At 43.0% G+C, this 20,882-nt stretch overlaps 1 protein-coding gene across 1 annotated transcript in view; it reads right to left on the reverse strand.

The window, feature by feature from the left end:
• LOC119490163 (plexin-A1-like) overlaps positions 1–20,882 on the reverse strand; it is a 361,229-nt gene that overhangs the window by 297,342 nt on the left and 43,005 nt on the right. Inside the window, 13 exon segments of the mRNA XM_037773385.1 lie at positions 4,673–4,705; positions 4,707–4,748; positions 4,750–4,794; positions 4,796–4,863; positions 4,866–4,899; positions 4,901–4,933; positions 4,935–5,108; positions 5,110–5,217; positions 5,219–5,236; positions 5,238–5,578; positions 5,581–5,709; positions 5,712–5,739; positions 5,741–6,091. Of these exon segments, the coding sequence (XP_037629313.1) occupies positions 4,673–4,705; positions 4,707–4,748; positions 4,750–4,794; positions 4,796–4,863; positions 4,866–4,899; positions 4,901–4,933; positions 4,935–5,108; positions 5,110–5,217; positions 5,219–5,236; positions 5,238–5,578; positions 5,581–5,709; positions 5,712–5,739; positions 5,741–5,872 (1,185 nt within the window). The 5' untranslated portion in view covers positions 5,873–6,091.

The following is a 20,882-nucleotide window of genomic DNA, read 5'->3' on the forward strand; positions in this document are numbered from 1 at the left end:
ATTATACTGAAAATCACTCCAAACAGCATATTATTATGAAAATTACAGTTTTTGAAACCGTAGAGGACTGACTGTTTTGGGCAGTAATGTTTCCATTAACAAAACTTAACAAAACAGAGGATCTCCCAACATGCCAAAATATAAAAAAACATGCACTGCAGGTCCAAAAAGCCCTATTTTTCAGGGCAGGGAGGGTAGCCTACTGTACACAGTACTGTACTGTACTTTGTTATTGTCATCTATAGTGGTTGTTTAAAATGATTATGATTATTTAAATATTTGCTTTCATTAAAAAACATCTTGGCAAACTGCATAGAGCTAGTGTTAAGAAGTTAAACAGGTCATAATTCTCTCTCTATTATCTATTTTATATTGATGTGAAAACATCTCCTTCAAACAACTGGATTTATTCAAGTTTCTCACCAAAACTACATTTTACGAATTAAATTTGAACACATCATGATAACGTTTTAATTTACCTTCACCCAATAGTCATTTTTCCTGAGCCAACTTTGAACGGCTGATAATAATAAATCAATGGCACCTCCGTTGTAGTTCGTGTTACTAATTGTCCTCCTGTTGATTTCAACACAGGTTTGTTGTTCACAGTGTCGATTTATCAGGGAAAAATAGGGTGCAGCCCCTCAGGTTTAGTAGCGCCATGCTGTTGAGCGCTTTCTTTTCTCTTCACCGTGTCTCCGGTCCAAAACAAACTGAAACACAATACAGCATGCATATGCGTCATTGTGCATGCGTACTGTGGGAAAGCATCAATACAGAGGAATCGACTGTCAGAGATTCCTCCGCGTACCACTAGAGAGAGCACACAGTAGTAGTTTGAGAGCATAGTTTGAGAACCACTATGCTAGCTCATTCTGACTCCCCCAAGCCTGGTCATAATTGGACCAGTGATGTCTGAGACATTGCATACACTGTAATGGCATATAACGAATAAAAGAACAAAAACTGGTCCAAAAATCGAAGAATAAGGAGAGAGAGAGGATTGGCTCAAACAGAAGCTCAAAGAGATAAAAAAAAGTCCACCGTCAGTAGTGTTGTTCTTAATACTTTAAGTCTACCAACAACCATCTATCAATCAACTAGCTATGAACTAAGAGTTTACAGCCTCTGTGAGGCGGCACTTAGGCACAGCGGTGCTTTGTTTCTTTTCTCATCCCCTCGTCCTGCCACATCCCAATAATTCATCTGACTTTCCACTCTTCCTCACATCTCCCCTTCTCCTTTCCCTTTCTTCATCAACACTACCCTCCGTCCACATCCTCCTTTCCTTCCAATCCTCCTCCCCATGAAACCAACGGAATCCTGCTTTCTTTCATTCCCTCTCGCTCTGCTCCTCTCTTTCACTGGCATCATCTGTTCCCTCCACATTGTATTTTCAGATCACATCCATCCAGGCACTGGCTTTACACACTAAGTCACTCTACACCTCATCACTCAGTGGAAAGTCAAGGAGAGGGCAGAGAGAGATGGTGAAAGAGCAAAGGCTTGAGAAAGAGAGGGGGACAAGAGGGAAGAAGCTGAAGAGAGGGGCAAAAGTAGCGAGAATGTAAAAACGAGAAAGGTTAAAGGTTAAAAATTATGGGCAAAGAAAAGAGGTCAGGGAGAGGGAAATAAAGAGAAGCAAAGCAAGTAAAAAGGGAGATAAAAGAAGGAGCTGAGGGAGAATGGGATTAGCAGAATGAAAAGAAATCTTTATGCAAAGGATGAGAGTGAAAGAGAAGACAGAGAGGTGGAGAGTAGTCCAGAGATTTATGGCAGGTTGTTATGGAGCACCGACTGAATAACAGAAGGTGAGACCAGGTGAATTATTCATGAGGATACAGGGCCGTGTGTGTGTGTGTGTGTGTGTGTGTGTGTGTGTGTGTGTGTGTGTGTGTGTGTGTGTGTGTGTGTGTGTGTGTGACATGTGGGTGACACACACAGAATGTCTCTCAGGCCCCCTTAGGCCAGCTCATCTATGAGGAAAAGGAAAGACAAGCCACCCACAACCTGTGGACAATCTAAATTATTCCTAAAAAAAAAAAAAAAAAACAGACAGCTGTCCTGTCCTCAGGCTGAATGAGCAGTCTCATTCAGCCGTGGAGATATTTTAACCAAATTATATTAAATTATGATGGAAAAATACACTTTCTTCCCTCTTGATTTTGCCGGTGTCAGTGGTAAGAGATTCCCACCTGCACTACTCGATGATCAGAAGTCAATGTATTCAGCTCTTTTAGTTCTCCATCTGGTAGGGCTGCACAATTAATCGAATACTAATCGCGATCACGATTTTGGCTTCCAATAATCGACTGCAATATTGACGTTTATAATACGTGATCCGCTCATATAAAAACTCTGCTGCATAAATCAAGCACTTCCTTCACATATCTTGAGGTCAGAGGTCAAGGGACCTCTTTTAAAATGGCCATGGCAGTTTTTCCTCGCCAAAATTTAGCCTATAAGTTTGGAGCGTTATTAAGCCTCCTTCGGCGACACGTAAGTATGTCATGGTCATATTTCATATGATACCAGTATCTTCACTCTGGCTTTAGAACTGAGCTCAGTACAACCTAAAAATCATAATACTTTAAAGAAATTAAAGGCGTTAAAACAAATTTGCGTTTATGTGTTATTATTGCGTTAACTTTGACAGCCCTAATAATTAGCATGTCCCGATACCGATACCAGTATCGGGTATCGGGTCGATACTAACGGCTCCGATACAACGGCACCGATACCACTTTACGGCAGCGTGACGTTACCCTCTCGTCACAATCTTTCGGGTCCTATCGCTCATGCTCTACCTCCCCGATGGAACGGAGAGATGGGCCGGTGGTGCGCCGACCCGCAGGGTTTTGCTTGCACCCTCTGACTCGCGCGTGCGTTAATCTCCTTGGTCAATGTTTCAAGACGGGTCGGTTGGGTTGCAGACATCGCCGCAGAACCCTGACGGCTTTTACGTGGGCCGAGCCCTGCCCTGGGGGCACGACGCGGTTGGGGCTCTCTAAGGACAGTCCACCCGGTGACACTTTGGCCACGGCCCGGGAAGCACCTTTGCCCTGAGCCTTTCCAAGCCGACCTAGAGCCGGTCCGCGGCCGTACCGCCTCGTATGCGGGACTCCCCAGCCTGCCGTGTGTCGCTCACACCTCCAGCTGGCTGTTAACGAGGGTCTTTTGGCACAGAGAAGTACTCGTATCGGCACTCGGTATCGGCGAGAAACCCAAATGTAAGTACTTGTACTTGTACTTCGGTCTGAAAAAAGTGGTATCGGTGCATCCCTAAACAGAACTACTAATGCCAATCAATTTAATCATATAATCATATAATCAAAGCCAATATGTAAATAATAACACAACCATTATTTCCTAATCATTTGACTTGTGTGTTTTTATGCAAATAACCACTATACATGACAAAACCAAAGTAAAAGAATAACATTTAGAATCGTTGACAGTTGGAATGTAGAACAACATAGAAGTGAAAGCAGCGCTCTGTTTATCTAAATGTGAAATTGCGATAAAAATATTTTGTCCCTAAAATCTATGAAAAATTGTGATAAATAATCTTGATCCCAATATTGATCAAAATAATTGCGATTATCATTTTGGCCATAAACGTGCAGCCCTATACCGTCTGGTAAGTTTACATCAACTCACATCATTAGATATTGTATGTAAGGATCAGCGACCACAACGACCAATGATCTATTCTTTATCAACCCTGATGGAACTAAAAACATTATAGAGGGAGCGAGAAAGTTGGAGGATGAAGGTTTTCAAAGCCTTGAGAAAACATAGGCTACTGTATGGCAGGTAGGCATGAATACTCTTTCTGTTAAGGAGATCATGGTTAAATATACTGTGTTTTCTGCCCACATTCTCCCATAGTGCTATAATGCTGGATTGGAAAAATGGCTAAATGTGCAGTCACACCTACACTGGTTTGTTTTTGGCCCAAACCAGAATGGAAAATATTACTTAGTTGCATTTAGGAATTGTCCAGTTCATACTTTTCCACTTACAGGTTAACCAGGGAAACTTAAATAGATGCACGAGCAGCTTGACGTTTTGGTGACCTGCCATCCTGCCAGGGTGGAGATTTTGGCTTCGGTAGTGGGAGTATGGGGGGAGGGCGATGGATTAAATTTCTGCAAATTTCATTTAAAACATTAGGCTAATGTTGGAAATTCTTCCCAAACATTGCCTTTAGGGGTTTTTCCTGTATAGTTTGGCTTCAGTTCTGTTCTCACTACTGAGAAATTGCCCAGCAGTTTCTCTGAGAACCACACATTTTCAGGCCTCACGGTGCAATTATTTGAAGCCACCCGACAGCATATTTCTCACCTACGCAGACAGACAAACTGAACTAATGGAGTAATGCTTCAGAGCTCTCGAGAAATGCTTAATATGAGCACACCCTAAACCCATGACCACTGAATGCTTTTGGCTCGGTTCAAGGTAAAGACAAGCGGTCCAATCCAACCTTATTCCGGGAACTAGAACTGTACTTGACAGTTTAAAGTGAACTAGCATATTCTGTGTTTCAATTATAAACGAACACATGCACACACACATCCACAAGGGAAAAAAAACAATCAGGAATAACGTAATTTTATGACTTCTGATGATCACAGAATCACTTTTAGGAGCCAGTGCCTCAAACACTCACCGAGTTGATGCAGGCCAGCTCCTTGTTGAGCAAGCCAGGGCAGGGAGAGTTTCCCCTCTCCTCTGTAGCACGACTGGAATCCTCTCTTTAATCTTCTCCTTTATCCGTCTCATTGTGAACAGAACACAAAGCCGACTCCTTGGGGCGTCTGGCTCTGTTCTTCTGACCCTGGGCGAACACAGTAAACAGACCTCCTCGTGCTCTTGAATACCAAGCGAACGCGCCAAAACGGGTGCCTGGCCGGGCCAGATAAGCATCCTGAAACCAAGCGGTACTCCACTCCGTCCTTGGTGCAGCCAATGGGGGACTCAACGTAGGAGTAGAACTCTCGGATCGTCGACGCACAGACGGACAATTTCGAGGTGAAGAACTGCTCGCTGCTCGCGTCTGGCGAGGTGAGCTGGGTGTCGAGCTGTAAGGTGAGATAATACACAAAACTGCTCGCTGTTGAAGCCGTAGATGTAGTAGATGTCAAACGCGGAACTTGGAGAGCGTGTCCGAGGGATCTTCAGCTGCGAGGAGACAAACTCGTCCTGGTAGACGAAAGCTGAACATGTCAGCGTTCTTCCTCGTTGGACATCAACTTGCGGCTCGACAGCGTCGGGAAGTACTCAGATTTTCCATCGATGGGAGTGCCGACAAAGAGTTTCCCACCTCCGCCAAAAAGATCAGGGGAGATCACGACACCTGACATTGTGCCTGCCTCGGCCACGCTGGATAGATAGTGCTCTTTGCGGTGGTGGGGCTCGCCGAGCTTGAACAAATCATCCAGACGCAGGAACTGGCATATTCCCTGGGAAGTACTCCCACAGGCAATTAAGCGGTTGTGGGCGGCATCGAGTAGCAGGAGTTTATTGACATTAGAGGTCTGCACCAGCTCGTGGGGGCAGGACTGGACCTCCGGCGAGGGTAACAGCGAGGGTTGTCCTGTGACGGGGCCAGTACATGGCTTCGTAGCTTGGTCAGGTTGCTGGACAGCTTGTAGATCCAGTTGACGGCGCCCAGGTAGACCTCGCCCGTTTTGTTGTGAACCACCAATGTGTGAGACCTCCTTCAGGTGGGAAGAAGGGAGAGGAGGGGCAAGGAGGAGGAAGGAGTGGAGGTGGTGGTGGAGGGTGGAGGGTGGAGGCCACGGGCAGGGGAGAGGAGAAGGAAGAGGATGGGGAGGATGAGGAGAAGTGGGTTGAGGTGGGAGGACATGGCGGTGAGGGGAGGGGAGGTGTGAGCGAGTGGGTGTTGTGTGTATTTTTGAGTGTGTAATCCTCTACAGGGTCAGTCAGAGCCCTTGTAGGACTGCAGGGTATGATGATAACAAAGAAGAGTTTCCAAGCAATCGACTTCCTCTTTCTTTTTTTTTTTCTCTCCGCCGTTGTTTTTATAACCTCATCCCCTGATCCTCAGCCTCGTCCGCCACCAGCCCTGAGAAAGAGAAACAAACAAAAATCTTAGCAAACACAGATGTCAATACATTTCGTGGACTTGTGTTTTGCACTTCCAGAGATCTGACAAAAAGGATTCATTTGTTTGTATCGAAATGACAAGACACTAAATATTCGCCCACGGACTCAGACTCGGAGGCCTCGGTGCTGAAGTCCAAAAAAACAAATGAGGGCACTATCGGCTTTGTTTTATTGACTTCTCGACTCTTGGCTCGCACCACTCGGTGGAGTGCATCTTTTAAAAGAAGACAGGGCCGAACATTGCTCCTGTGCGTATTGATTGTCTGGAGGTATTAAAATGATCCAGCAGGACAAAGTGTGCATGCACACCAAAAATACACTTCGAATACACCTAAAAAAAAGGCAACCTGTGACACAGGAGTGTATGCAAGTAAGAAAACTGCAGATGTGCAGGAGGATACCTACACACATACACAAAATCACACACCAGGGGTGAGCTGCTGATGTGCAGTATTGTGATAGCACGTAACAATCTATAAATTATAAGGCTGCGGGAGAATCCTATAGTATATTTACAACAGAGCACCTCCCTGCTTCTAAAAAAGAAAGAGGAGAGAGGAGAGAGAACTGGTCCAACAAGATAAAACGGGAGAGACAGTGAGAGGGAGAGAGAGGTGAAAGCTATTTGGCTTCATACCAGTTCAATATAAGGCAGTGAGGATGGTTGGCAAAGATTACTAGGAAGTGGAAACTACAAAAAAAGTGAGGAAAAAAGAAAGGGAGATGGACCATCCATCTATTTTCCATCCATTCTTTATCCACTTTTCAAGGTTCAGAGTTGCTAGAGGACTGGGGGCATATCCCTGAATGCACCGGGGGACTGGTAAAGTCTTGCAAAAGCAACGTGGCGGCTCCACATCCCCAATCGTCAACACCATTGTTGTTGTCTCACCATGTGATAAAGACGACGAATGTTATTGAAGGTTTTTACTTGGTTGTGAGAGAGACATGCTGAATAAAGAGCATTCGAAGTGTAGGATAAAAAATTTTTGTCCAAAATGTGTCAGTCAAAAGTGGAGTTGGATTTTCTCTTACCCAAAATTCAATTTGTTTGCTGATGTCAGGAAACTCTTGACCTGTCTTCTAACCAGCAGAGACTGCTCACCATCACCAGTCATACCTTACTCTAACTGTCAAGCCAAACCAGATGTAATCATCCAAGTCCTGTCATTTTCTCTGAAAGCAAGCAAAGTGCACTGCAATGCATGCTGGCACAGAAAATTAACTTTACGCAAAAATGTACGCTTGTGGTGTCTCACGCCACATGTCAGCTGAACCATTTGGCTGAAGACAGAAGTGATCTTGGTTACACAATGCTTGCAACAAGAGAACGCTGGGAAAATGCTGCAAAAGTTTTTCTTTAATAAGTTTGTGGATTAATGTCCTGGTTACTAGGGCTTTCCTCGACCAGAAAATTCGTAGTTGATGAAGATCTGTGAAACTGACTTTCTCCACAAAGATACACACAAAAGCATCAGTTTAAATCTTGCGTTTACCAGAGATGTGCTCATGTTTTTTGGAAATAAAACTTAAAATTTAACTTAAAAATCTCATTCAGCATGATAAAGCCTAAAATACGACTGATTGTCTAAAGAAATCTTAGTCGACCAAAACAACCGATTAGTCAACTAATCGACTAAGAGCCTTGGTAGTTACAAAGCTATCTCATTTAAAAGCCATTTTGTTTTGACAAAACTCATCCATCTGTGTAACTTAATCCCTTTGGTGTGGCTCAACAACAGCAGGATACCATGGCAGCCTTGCTGCCAGTTTGTCTCAGTGAACTCAACTTGGGTACTACAACAAACAACATTGTGCCCGCACAGCAAAGGTACAAACAACGTATCTGTAAAACTCCCCTCAAAAAATGACACAAGAAATGACCAGTGGGCAACTCCCAGTCTGGGAAGTGAAGCCAATGCAGAAGTGCCTTAAATTTGCATTCTTTCTAACAGCCAGCGATTCCTCTGGTTGTAAAAAAAAGTCTGATTATATAGAAGTCTATGAGAAAATGAGCCTACTTCTCACTTGATTTATTACCTCAATAAACATTGTACACATTAGTTTCTGGTCTCAATCGCTAGTTTCAAGTCTTCTTCAATACAGCATGATGTTCATTTAGTAAATTATGGTCTCATTTAGAGTCAAATAGACCATAAAGCAGGGGATGCTTTGGGGAGTGGCTACCTTGTGATTGACAGGTCACTACCACGGCGTTGTCCGGTCTGGAAGTTGTCCGTGTTTTCATCTTATAACTTTAACCCTTTCACAGTGTGTTTTCACTTCATGAAAGTTAATTATAACCTTTTGGTCACCTAGAAATGTCTTATTCAGCATTCGGTTGTACTTAGCTCCACTGTCTCGTGTCACTTCTGGTTGCAAAAAACAAGATGGTGGCGGCCAATATGTCGAACTTGTGGCTTAAAAAAACAGCAGTCCACAAACCAATGAGTGACGTCACGGTGACTACGTCCACTTCTTATATACAGTCTATGGAAATGACTCCAAGATGTAACATTTTAAAAACGTTGTCAGAGCAAATGAAATGAATGCACATACGTATCGGGCCACACAAAAGGGGGGTAAAACCAGAAAGAGAAAAACAGTCTTGGTGTATACATGTACCTGGTGAGTAACTTTAATTGGAATGAACAGGCACCCTCTTGGAACAAGGGTATCCAGTTCTCACAATACATCCATGGGGTCAACCTTGAGAGGAAGACGTTACATTTACTGATGTCCCCTCAGTCTGTCAAACAATCATCTACCATTGGGACAGACACAAAATAGTGGTTCCAAATGCTTCTTCATTGGGAACTGTTCTAAACCAACCACGTACCCACACACTGCCCAACCTTCTTTTCATTAGCTCATTGGTTTATGCTCGGCTAAATAAAGAGCACAAGGCAAAGGCTTGTTTCATAATGGAGTTGGGTCAGCAAACTATTCTCGTCTCTTATTTCTGCTGCTGTTTCTCATTCCCCCCCTTTCATTACATTCCTCTCTCTCCCTCCCTATCTCTCTATCTCCCTCAGACACTTCACTTCTTGTCAATAGTGTCTTTCATCTCCAGCCCGGCCATGATTACAGTGGCCCAGATGACGATGCTGTTGCCTGTCCCATCAGGACAATACAGCTACTGTTAGTATCTTAGACACACACACACACACACACACACACACACACACACACACACACACACACACACACACACACACACACACACACCAATGCACAAAATGTGAACATACAACATACAGTATGTGGTCCGCAGGATTTGTACACACTCTCACAGATCCTACTGAGGAAATTTAACTCACTGCACTAAATGACATGTTGAGATGGTTATTTTTGCAGCATTTTCATCTCACCTTCTCTGATGTATTTTACAAATTCTATAAATAAGTCAAAACCAGGCAGCACATGGACTCAGTGGCCATAAGGCTTTAGTAGCCAGTGGAGCTGCTTGACTAAAAAACAAGTTTCTGATTTAATGTCTGAATTAGATGATAATACAAAATATAACCGCCTGAGAAAACATAAGAAATCCAATGGTGCCAACAATGGCATGCTAGCTTGTTTGGAAGAAGGATAAATAATGCTCCAAAGTTAGGCTACATTTTGGCGAGGAAAAATTGGCATGGCCATTTTCAAAGGGGTCCCTTGACCTCTGACCTCAAGATATGTGAATGTTAATGGGTTCTATGGGTACCCACAAGTCTCCCCTTTACAGACATGCCCACTTTAATCACATGCAGTTTGGGGGCAAAAAGTATAAATGTGTTATTTTCACTTATTTTTAAATTATGTATTTGAATATTTCTGCATTCTGGGGTCCCTAAACAGTCTTGGAACATATCTTTAATATCACTGTAAAGCTGAGACTCTTGTGGATCCAATGAGCCTAATTGTATTCATGTGTGATGATGTTAGTCCCCAATAGGAGCCATTTCATTTTAGTGAGACCATTTTTTTAAATTTGACCTCACTGTATAAAATGACCTGTGGTGACCTCTAGGATAATCACAGCCTCATGAAACTTTACAGTCACAGACTGTAGACCTAGAGCATTCAGAGAATGGATGGCTTTCCTAGTAGACTGACAATAAGGGGGTTTCTGAGGAGTTTCCAGAACAGAAGTGCTTGCCATCCAATCGCTAAAAAATGCAATTCTTGCAGAAATCTCAAAAGTTTTTGATACAAAATAACAGCATGGCTTTTTCTATGGTGTTCCTCAAGGTCTTGGTGTCTTAACGTGGTATTTTGGAGGGATTATTGATATTTTTTATCGATTCTCAATAAGTAAAAAATTGTTAAATTTAGCACTAAATCTGTTTAACAAATGGTATCAACCCAAAAATTGCTGTAACAACGTATGAGACATAAGTGAGCATGAGAATGACCATCATACACTTCCATCATAATGTTCTAAGCCCTCGTACACTTCCACAATTTATTTGAATTAATTCATGCTTATTTCTGATTTATGAGAACAACTTTACACACAGTGCTGAGCTGCATCTCAAATGAATCTTCAGGTTCCAGCTTTCAGATGATGTACACCACTTCTATGTGAAGCTGACCTGCTATCTCCCCCTAAACACCCCTGTACCCCCCCAAAAAAGACAAAAAAGGGGTCTATTGTGGGTCTCGGAGGGTTAAAAAAGGTAGAGTTTAACAACAGAGTTTACAAAATATGCTAACAAACTTTCTTCCTGCTTCGATGCATACAATCCTAATCCAAACAGTCTGACAATTTGTGTTATACTTGTGTGGTTATTAAATTATGTGTGTGTGTGTTTTTACCAAGAAAACCTTGAATTACCAGGCCTTCAATTGTGTGTGTGTGTGTGTGCGTGCGTGCGTCTGTGTGTTTTGTCAGGGCCATCCTGAAGCCCACCTGCCACATCAGATGAAGCTGTAGAGGCGTTCAGGTCTGTCCTGCACTGATTTATTGCTGTTGGCACATCGATTGCACACACAGCCGCAGACCTTGGCCAAACACTTAGGCAAATTTATACACACCACTTCTTTAGCATGGAGCTCACATCCGTGCCCCAGTCTGTGTCTATGTGCATGTGTGTGTATGTGCGTGCATCCTGCTGCATCTATTCAATCTTATTTACTACTAAAACACACACAGACGCATGTCCAAACACATCGGGCCTATACATAAACCTTATGTACACAAAGCATATATAATGGTCGCCTAACTGTACAAACCACAGGGACAGTATAAACATTTACATTCATGCCCGTCTTCCATTTCAAACAACATTTCTTCTGGATAAAGGGGCAGTGGAGAGAGAACATGTTGGGGACATGAGCTGGAATTGAACCACTTGATACCTTCACCTGCATTTATGACCCTGTTGATAAAAGCAAGTGAATCTAGATGTTTGGTTTTCCACAAATAATCAGCAGCAACGGCTTAAACTACTCATGACTCTGAGCCCTTGGGCTTTCACTGTATATAAATGGGCGTGATGTCACCCATTGGTTTATGGATTATGGTTTTGAAGCCTTGAGTTCAGCATTTTGGCCGTCGCCATCTTGTATTTTTGGAACCAGAAGTGACATGAGAGGGTGGAGCTAAGTACAACCGAACACTGAATAAGACATTTTTAGGCTTCCAAAATGTAACAATCATGTACTGAAAACTAGTGGGACAGCTAAGCTGAAATATTCATAACAATTGTGCATTTTGTGATAAAAGCTACACATTTGGCACAGATGTAGGTTTATATGTTATGAAAAGATATAATTATCGGGGAGCTGCAAATTTGGCCCCTGTGGGCTAGGGAAGCCATTTTTCTGCAACATTTAGGAATATTAATTCATTTTGAAAAATGGCTGCCACGGCCCTCAGGGGCCAAATTTGCAGTGCCCCAATATCTACATCTTCTCATAACTGTAAATTAATAACTGTAATGGACAACTACCCTGCTGAACACACTGTGAAAGGGTTAAAGTTCTAAGACCAAAACACGGACTACACCCATCCCGAACAATGCCGTGGTAGCGACCTGTCAATCACAAGGTCACGCCCTAAAGCATCTCCTGCTTTATGGTCTATTCTATCTAAATGGGACCATAATTTACTAAATGAACATCATGCTGTATTGAAGAAGACTTGAAACTAGAGATTGAGACCATAAACTCATGTTTACAATGTTTAGTGAAGTAATAAATCAGGTGAGAAGTAGGCTCATTTTCTCATAGATTTCTATACAAACAGACTTATTTTTCCAACCAGAGAAGTCGCCCCCTGCTGGCTATTAGAAAGAATGCAGGTTTAAGGCACTTCAGCATTGGCTTCACTTTTCAGCTGCCTGTTTGTGACACCACTCTGGATTTACACCTCAGGCTAAAGGTTCAAGATATTTTACACCAGGTGCTGAAAGTTCAAGTTATTTGAACTTTAATCTTGTTTGCCGCTGATTTTTCAAAGCGTGTGCAGTCAGTTTACAACAAACTTGTACATTGACAAATCAACAGATTAAAAAATAAATGCATTGGCTTTTGTGCATTACACTTCAGCCTTGAGCTGGGTTCTCATGGACTGCATCCAACCCAACAATGAGTACCTGTCAGACCACTGATCATGTGAGCCCTATAGCCACTACACAATAGTATGAGACTGCAAGGTGGGGTACAGAGCACAGTGCAGAGGTAAAGTATAACGTTGATTTACCTCTAGTGTTGAAACACTTAGCCTGGGTTGCACCAACAACGATTCATTTTTAAACCCCATTAAATTATGGTTTAACTTTAATCATGTGCCAAAAAGTAGAAATTTAAACCACTCTAAATGTCAGTTTAGATTTTACCCAAACCTAGATTCAATTTGATTCTGTTTCGCCAATTTAAACTCCAATTTAAAATGTAACTCAGTATTAACTTTATTTATTTATGTATTCAATTACTTACCAGGGACAGTGCATATTAATCAACATTTCATTTGTGCATGTGCACAAGGATGCACGTGTACGGTGACGAGATACACATTCCTGCCAATGGTTTCACATCATTCGACCGATCTACAGGTGGCTGTAAAATACCGAGATGTGCTGCAATGGGCCAACAAAGGCATAATAGAAGAAGACTGCTGGCGGGTAAACATGCATGTAAACAACGCTGGATTGAAAATTGCAAATGCTTAGATGCAGAAAAACAGACGTCTCAAAAGTATACATGCAGAATTCGATCGGATCAATTCACTTTTTAACTCCAGGATTTTTGCAACAGATGGTATTAAAGCTAAAGTTATACAGAGCAGGTCAGATGAGGATAGCGGAGGAGGAGATATGAGAACAGAGGCAGGAGGCGGACACACACTTGAACGTGAGGAGATTTCTATTTGGAATCCATTTTCCAAAAGGCGCAATATTGACAAGTGCTAATACTGCAGACAGTAGTCGACTCACACCCTCCTCTCCTGGCCTTTAACAGATAGATAGAGATAAGACAAGACAAGGAGGAAGGGAGAGGACGAGGGACTTGATTACACTGAAAGGAAAAACACAGACAGTTCTACAAACAGCAAAAAATAACCTGATTTAAAAAAAGACCTTGAATCTAGCATTGTATTTCTACATGCGTCTGACAGTTAGATGAAAAGAAGGTCACGATATTGTAACCCTAGTTCTATAAGCACAGGCGGAGCCTTCTACTGGACTCTATGGGTAATACTCTCATCCAATCACATGCATGCGTTCGCCCACTGAGATTTGCGATAATGTAGCTGGCCAATCAGGACGTCCCTACCAAATATGTGCGTTACCACAGTATATAAGGCGGCGTCCAGCTATGCCTGGTATCCCACGTCCTCGCGGCCGGAACGGCAGGGCCCCCTTGGTAGAGCGCTCCGCCTGTGCTTACAGAGCTAGGGTTACGATATCGTAACCTTCGTTCTAACTCACACAGGCTCTGCCATCAACTGGACTCTGTGGGTAGAGTGGGTGAAGCCTGATGGATCACCACATCAACCTAACCACACTGATCCAGACCGGCTAAATACTAGATACCACAGGTACTTCTTTGTAACCTAGGCCACCACAGCGGAGACATAGGGGGCCCTAGCCACTTCAGATAGTACACAACTGATCCAGGTAAAGCCATGGCCTAACCCTGCAGGGGTCAAAAACAAACAGTAGACACCCTGCACATCACATTCCCCGGGTCATCCAGTAGCACGGGAACATGTAGTCAGCGGGGAATCACCGATTGACGAAGAGAAAAGGATGCCAGGCAGCGATGGACGCCGCTGTATATACTGTGGTGACGCACAGGCACATCCTGATTGGCTGGCTACGTTTATGCAAATCTCAGTGGGCGTCGAGCATGTGATTTCAGGAGAGTATCACCCATAGAGTCCAGTAGAGGTCGGAGCCTTTCTGAGTAAGAACAGGCTACTTGGTACCAACACCAAACTGGTTTAAACTTTGTGTCATTTTCCCGACACTTAGAGAGATTATCAACTCTAACCAGCTCTGTTTCAAGATACTGTCACATCTACGCAAAGACAAAAAGATTTGGAATCTTAATAGAAGGCTTTCATGTGATGTAACACACCGTTTAGATTTCATCACCTCTGAACAATTTGACATAATGAAGCCATTCATGACTGAGATGGAAATGCTTCTAAATGAGGGCAAACTATTTGCTAAGATGGAGCATTTTTGCTCAATTGGAACACAATTTAGTGAGTCGACGTAAGAACACTGTTCACTGTTAACTTTTGACACTATCTGTGTTTATATTTAACACATTGTTTCACTCAGTATTTCTACATATTAAGACTACTATCTTAGTCCTTACCGCAGCGATCCGTGCCCCTTTGTCGTCCCTTGTCTATCTGTCCGATCCAATAAAGGCAAAAAAGCCCCCAAAAAATGATATATATAAAACAGAAAGTTAGACTGCTATGGCACACAACGCACTAACAGACCCCTTCATTTGAATTCCTTCTACTTGTGAGGTGAGTTCCTCAATTTAAACCCATACCAGGTTTCAGCTGGCACAGGATGATGTCTTTTAATTGCATTTTTTTCATGTTTTATCTTTTATGCAAAAATAATTGGACAACACTGATGACAATATGCCATTTCGTCTAAATTAATTGGACCCCTTTGCCTCTACTTGTGTGTGAATCGAATGGAATTAAATAAGTGTTTTGTGTGAGGCTGAAGGGATAAAGAGAATGTGGGTTGGACTGGGTGTGTGTGTGTGTGTGTGTGTGTGTGTGTGTGTGTGTGTGTGTGTGTGTGTGTGTGTGTGTGTGTGTGTGTGTGTGCGTGTGTGTGCGTGTGTGTGTGTGCACATGTGGGCTGCTGCAGTGGGGACACAGTGGTTCATTTACAGTCGCACTCCACGACCGACACACGGACAGCTGCACACACACAAACACACACGCTGCTCAGTTGTATGGCAATCATTCAACATAAAAGAATTCCTCGTGGTTAAACACACACACGCACACACTGGCTATTTTTCTTACAACAATAGGGATTAGCAGGGAGAGACAGACGATACAATGACTCCACTTCATTCATTAAGAATATTCAAACACACACACATGCGGTGAAACAGATGTAGGAACATGCACATCCATTAATGCGTACATTTGTCAAACACACAGCCACACACACACACACAAACCCACACAGACACACATCCATATGCATGCAAACACCTACACACATACACAGATACAGACGTACAAACTCATGCACACACACTTCCTTTCCGAGCCGACAGGTGCAGCTCAGCCATCACTCATTCAGACGCTGCAGTACAAACGTAGAGTAAACAGAGCTGAGTGGCTGAGCTTTAATCATTGTTAATCTGACTGAGTCTCCTCTACGATACGCTCCCCCCTGTCTCCACGCTCTCCAGAGTGGAGGGATTTAGGCAGTTTCCAGATAAAGTAAAACCCTGACAACTGCAGTACGCTTGTTTTTGCACCCTGTAACGGACAAATCACATGAGGTTTCACTTAATTTTTCTGGTGTATTTGATTTATTTCAATCTGCCTCTTCTGAGTGTAGTTTGGTGGTCTCACTGGACCAGCCACGCTCCCATTAAGGGGAAGCACACTTGCTATTAATTTGACACATGCAGGTGGAGAGGGTGATAATAACTGCAGCAATGTAGTGAGAGTTTTCCCAATTAAGTGGGAAGAAGTGAGTCATGCCTCTCACACAAAACGCCTATTATAAGGCTGTAAGTGGTCAGAATGACCTGACACCTCAAAGATTTTGCTCTTTAACAACTTACTTAATGTTCTCAATCTGAAATCCAATGTTGTTCGTCTTTCGGCTGCTCCCGTTAGGGGTTGCCATATTTGATTTGGCATAGGTTTTTACGACGGATGCCCTTCCTGACACAACCCATGTGTGATACATGTTTTGGTGAGGGGATGAAACTGGTGTGAGGGAACCGGAGAACCCGGAGGATATCCACGCGAACACGGGGATAGACCCCATACCGGGGATGGAACTCTCGACCTTCTTGCTGTGAGGTGAAAGCACTACCGTGTCGCCCCTGAATGTAAAATCAAATCTGTCCTGAAAATAGTGTACATTTAGCTAGGGCTGTGCAATTAAACAAATTTCAATTACAATTTTGGCTTCCAACAATTATAAAATAATTATAGTGCCGCATTCTGTTACGCAATGATGCTTTCTTTTTGTCTTGTATTATAAATCCAGTGCACCCCTTTTCTTTACGGCAGTGTCTTTTCGCACAGCTGGTCAGGGATGGACACTCCCCGACGATGGCCGACCACCGCCGGGTAGTGCATTTCCAACATAGTGGTGTGCCGCAACTGGCTCTAGGTCGGCTTGGAAAGGCCCGGGGTGGAGGTGGCGCTTTACAGCACCCCTCGCCCGGACCTCACCATTTAGCGCTCACCGTGGCCTCTCTCCCTGAGGGGAGGGACAGAGCTTCCTGCTCCCGGCACGGCTGTCAACGAAGGCAAGCTGTCCTCAGTGCGACGATGTCGAAGTTCCCTCAACAACCTTTTTTCTTCTTCTCTTAATTTTGCCCTCAAAGTGCACCAGATTGATGGATTTAACTTTAAATTGTAAGCTACAACATGTTCTTTCTAAATGCATTTTTCCAAAGTCAATGAATAATCGTGTTAAATAATCATAATCTCAATATTGACCAAAATAATCGTGATTAGGATTTTTGCCATAATCGAGCAGCCCTACATTTATCCAGAAAACCGCTGCCATTTCAGTAGATCACTTTTCACTAAGTAACAATCATGCTAAATACACAGTATATGCATTGAAATTATTACCATTCAAGCTAAATATATTTGTATCATTAGTCCTGTTTTTGTATCTCTGTATCTCTATCATGTCATACACCAGAAGAGTGCAACAGCACTCCAATCTACTCCACTACAACTAAATATAATTCACATGTTATCAGAGTTGTTGAAAAGTTGATGGCTGTTTGGATTCTTTATCTGCAGAAATGTCAATAGCAACTTTTGTCCATAGATGTGATGAGTAGGCCACCACCTCTTTGTTCCTACACACACTTCGCTTCATCAACTGGTACCTGATGTGTGTGAGTGAGTGTTTTCCCACAGTTTCTCTAGTATGTTCTCCGTTGAGTAAAAGATCCGAGGGGCAGAGGCAGAGCAGCTACTCAAACTACTCTCACTCAAGTAGAAACAAACAAAAACAACAGCACGAATGCTCTAATAATGGGTATTACTTTTTCATGGCTCCAGTGAGTTGTCCGCAGCTGGATCTGGGAGAATAGCATGAACCTATTTGCACACTACACTCTCCAGGTGTAGCTCGTCTCCGGCAGGTATAGATAAGAGGCTGGTGTTCAACTCATGTATCAGAAGAAGCACATGTCTGCTTAGTGCCACCCCCAGGACATCGGGGAAGTTAGCAGTAGGGTTGGGGGGGGAAAAAATCGATGTATCGCAATGTTTTTATACGATTTTGAAATAGATTTTTTAATGCCAGAGTCTATATATTTGCTTCATTTGAGTCTATGCAGAGGTAGAAGGAAGTTACCGTCTTTAGCTCTCCCGTCAGCTCCGTTCTCTTTATACATCCATGGTCAGCTCCATCGGGGTTGTTTGAATGCATTTAACATAAATGTCAGTATATGGGTGCTCTACTTTTATCTATAGCGTTGGCCAATTTGACCACGGAGATGAGAGTGACGGCTGGTTTGACCGCACGTTACAACAAAACCATAATGTTTTCTGTCCACGACAGAGTTAGCTTGCAGCTCTGCTTTTCCTGCAATGTGTGAAACCCAAAGTGTTTCCATACTTTACTGGATGTGTAGTGTTTACCACTTTGGATTTCAAATATGAGAGTGCAGGTCTTATCGACGCGGACCTTTCGCTGTTTTCTACTTTCTCGCCGGCTGCGGTTTGTTTTGGTTGACAGATACGGAACGGATATGACGTCACGGTACTCAGACTACAACAATAAAATCGTCCCAGCCCTAGTTAGTAGTGAGAAGAACCGCAGTGTAAAAGGAATCCAACACTCCAAACTGGATACACCATTTCTGACACTATCTTTCCTACTATGTAAAATATTCCCCTCTTTTGTCACCCATCAAATTTACATAAAAGACTGTTCCAAAAATTATGTTTATGAAACTTTTTCTGATCTGGCCCTTATGGTTAAAGGAATAGTTAAGCATTTCATGAAATCTGCATATTCACTTTCTTGCCGATGAGTTAGATGAGAAGATTGATAGCACACGTCTGTCTGTTTGGTAAACATGAGGCGAGAGCTTTGAGACGATGAGCTTAGCGTAGCATAAAGACTGGAAGTGGAGGGGGGATTAGGTTTGTACTTTGTGAGCACATCCATCCACCAAAAACTTCTCCCTATATAAGCACTTAATTTAACCATTAGAGCTGTGTGATCAGACAACACACGCCGTCCTTTTTTTTTCGAAAGGACAGTCTCCTTTATACAAATAGACAAACATGTCCCTTCAACATATGGACATGCAGACACACACTAATAGTCCAACAGGAGTGAAGGCGTGTTAACAGATGCTGTGACCTGGTAGGAATGGGAGTGTGTGTGTGGGGGAGAGAGAGAGAGAGAGAGAGAGAGAGAGAGAGAGAGAGAGAGAGAGAGACATTTGTATGTGCCGACAAACCTTAAAAAAGAGAAATTACTCTGCAGCTGGATCATTCCCATGATGGGTGTTGAACTGCAATGGAGTGTGTGTGTGTGTGTGTGAGTGTGTGTGTGTGTGTGTGTAGTCTCCAAAGAGGGGACCCTGCAGCTAAAGCCATTTAGATGGGCTTTGAGTGCTTGAATAGGCCTAGAAACACAGTTCTTTATCAGGGAATTTGGCGTAGATAATCGAAGCTGGCTCCCAACCGCAGAACAGCAATTTTGCAGTTTAAGAAAATGAGAGGGAGAGAGCAGTGAAGGATGGAGAGATGGAGAGAAGGAAAAAAAAAAGGAAACAGCACAGCCCGTTAATTCCAGGTCTGGAAGAGGAAAACCGCTGCATTGGAATCTGTGTGTTTGTGTGTACATCATGCATAGAAACAGAAACAGTGAGGACAAAAGAGGAGAGCTCCTACTGTTGCTGATAGGGCTGTGTGTGGAGACAGATGGGAAACTAAGTGCATACTGTAGTTTCATATCTGGAGGCGAGAGGAATATCACCATCTATCTTGGTTGAGAGACTTCATACATCGGGGCCGCAATAGAAACCTGTTTTATTGTCACAGCGGTGCTGTAACACTGGTTATAAACTGGGGGCTGTTAGTACAAATGTTCAGTCGTCATTAGCAGGGCGGCGACGTAAACACGCTGATTTGGCAGTGTCTGTTCTGCACGGGACTGAGCGGAGCTGGCTTAATGATGGAGCTCTCTTTTAATTAGAATCTACTGAATTAGTAAAGTTGCATGGAGACGAGAAGGTTTTTAATATACATGAAGAATGGTAATGGAAACGAAAAGCGTAAAGAAAATGTAGGTGTTAAATAAACCAGTACACACAAGCTCACACAGATGCAGCCATAACCCACAGTCGCATACTTTATACCTTCATTTCTATCAACATGTTATGTGCGTTTTTATATAATTCTAATTGTACTTATTTTCATCACATATGAATTACTAGCTAGTTTAAAGGATACTCCAGTGATTTTGTGTTTCACTTCCATAATGTTGGGGAACTTGAGTCAGATTAAACCAGCAGTAGACACTATATCCTGACAGTAGTGCAGATAATCTGAAAAATCTGTTTTCACAGACCAGAGGAAAACAACCAATCAGAGCCGAGCTAGGAGCCTCGCTGTCTCTGAGCTGCTGTCAATCACTCGCGAACTCCGATCAAACGGTCAAACTAGGCAGCGCTGATCAAATACGAATCAATATTCTGTTACTGTAATGTCTATTTCTCACATAAAATGTTGTCAGACACATCTTGTAGTGTAATGTTTAGCTGTAAAATGAGAAAATTTGTGACCCGGCAGTTTGATCAGATGAGGAAATACCAAGCACCGCCCACCAGCCGAAGCAAACTTTCTCATTTTACAGCCAAACAGTACACTTCAAGATGTTTCTGAAAAGATTTTACGCAATAAATAGTCATTACAGTAACAGAATATTAATTCATATTTGATCAGCGCTGCCTAGTTCGACCGTTTGATCGGAGTTCGCGAGTGATTGACAGCTGCCTGCGTTGCCTCTCTCTCTCTCTGAAATGACCTGTGATTGGCCAAA

Source organism: Sebastes umbrosus, chromosome 6, assembly GCF_015220745.1.
Source record: "Sebastes umbrosus isolate fSebUmb1 chromosome 6, fSebUmb1.pri, whole genome shotgun sequence".
NCBI lineage: Eukaryota > Metazoa > Chordata > Actinopteri > Perciformes > Sebastidae > Sebastes > Sebastes umbrosus.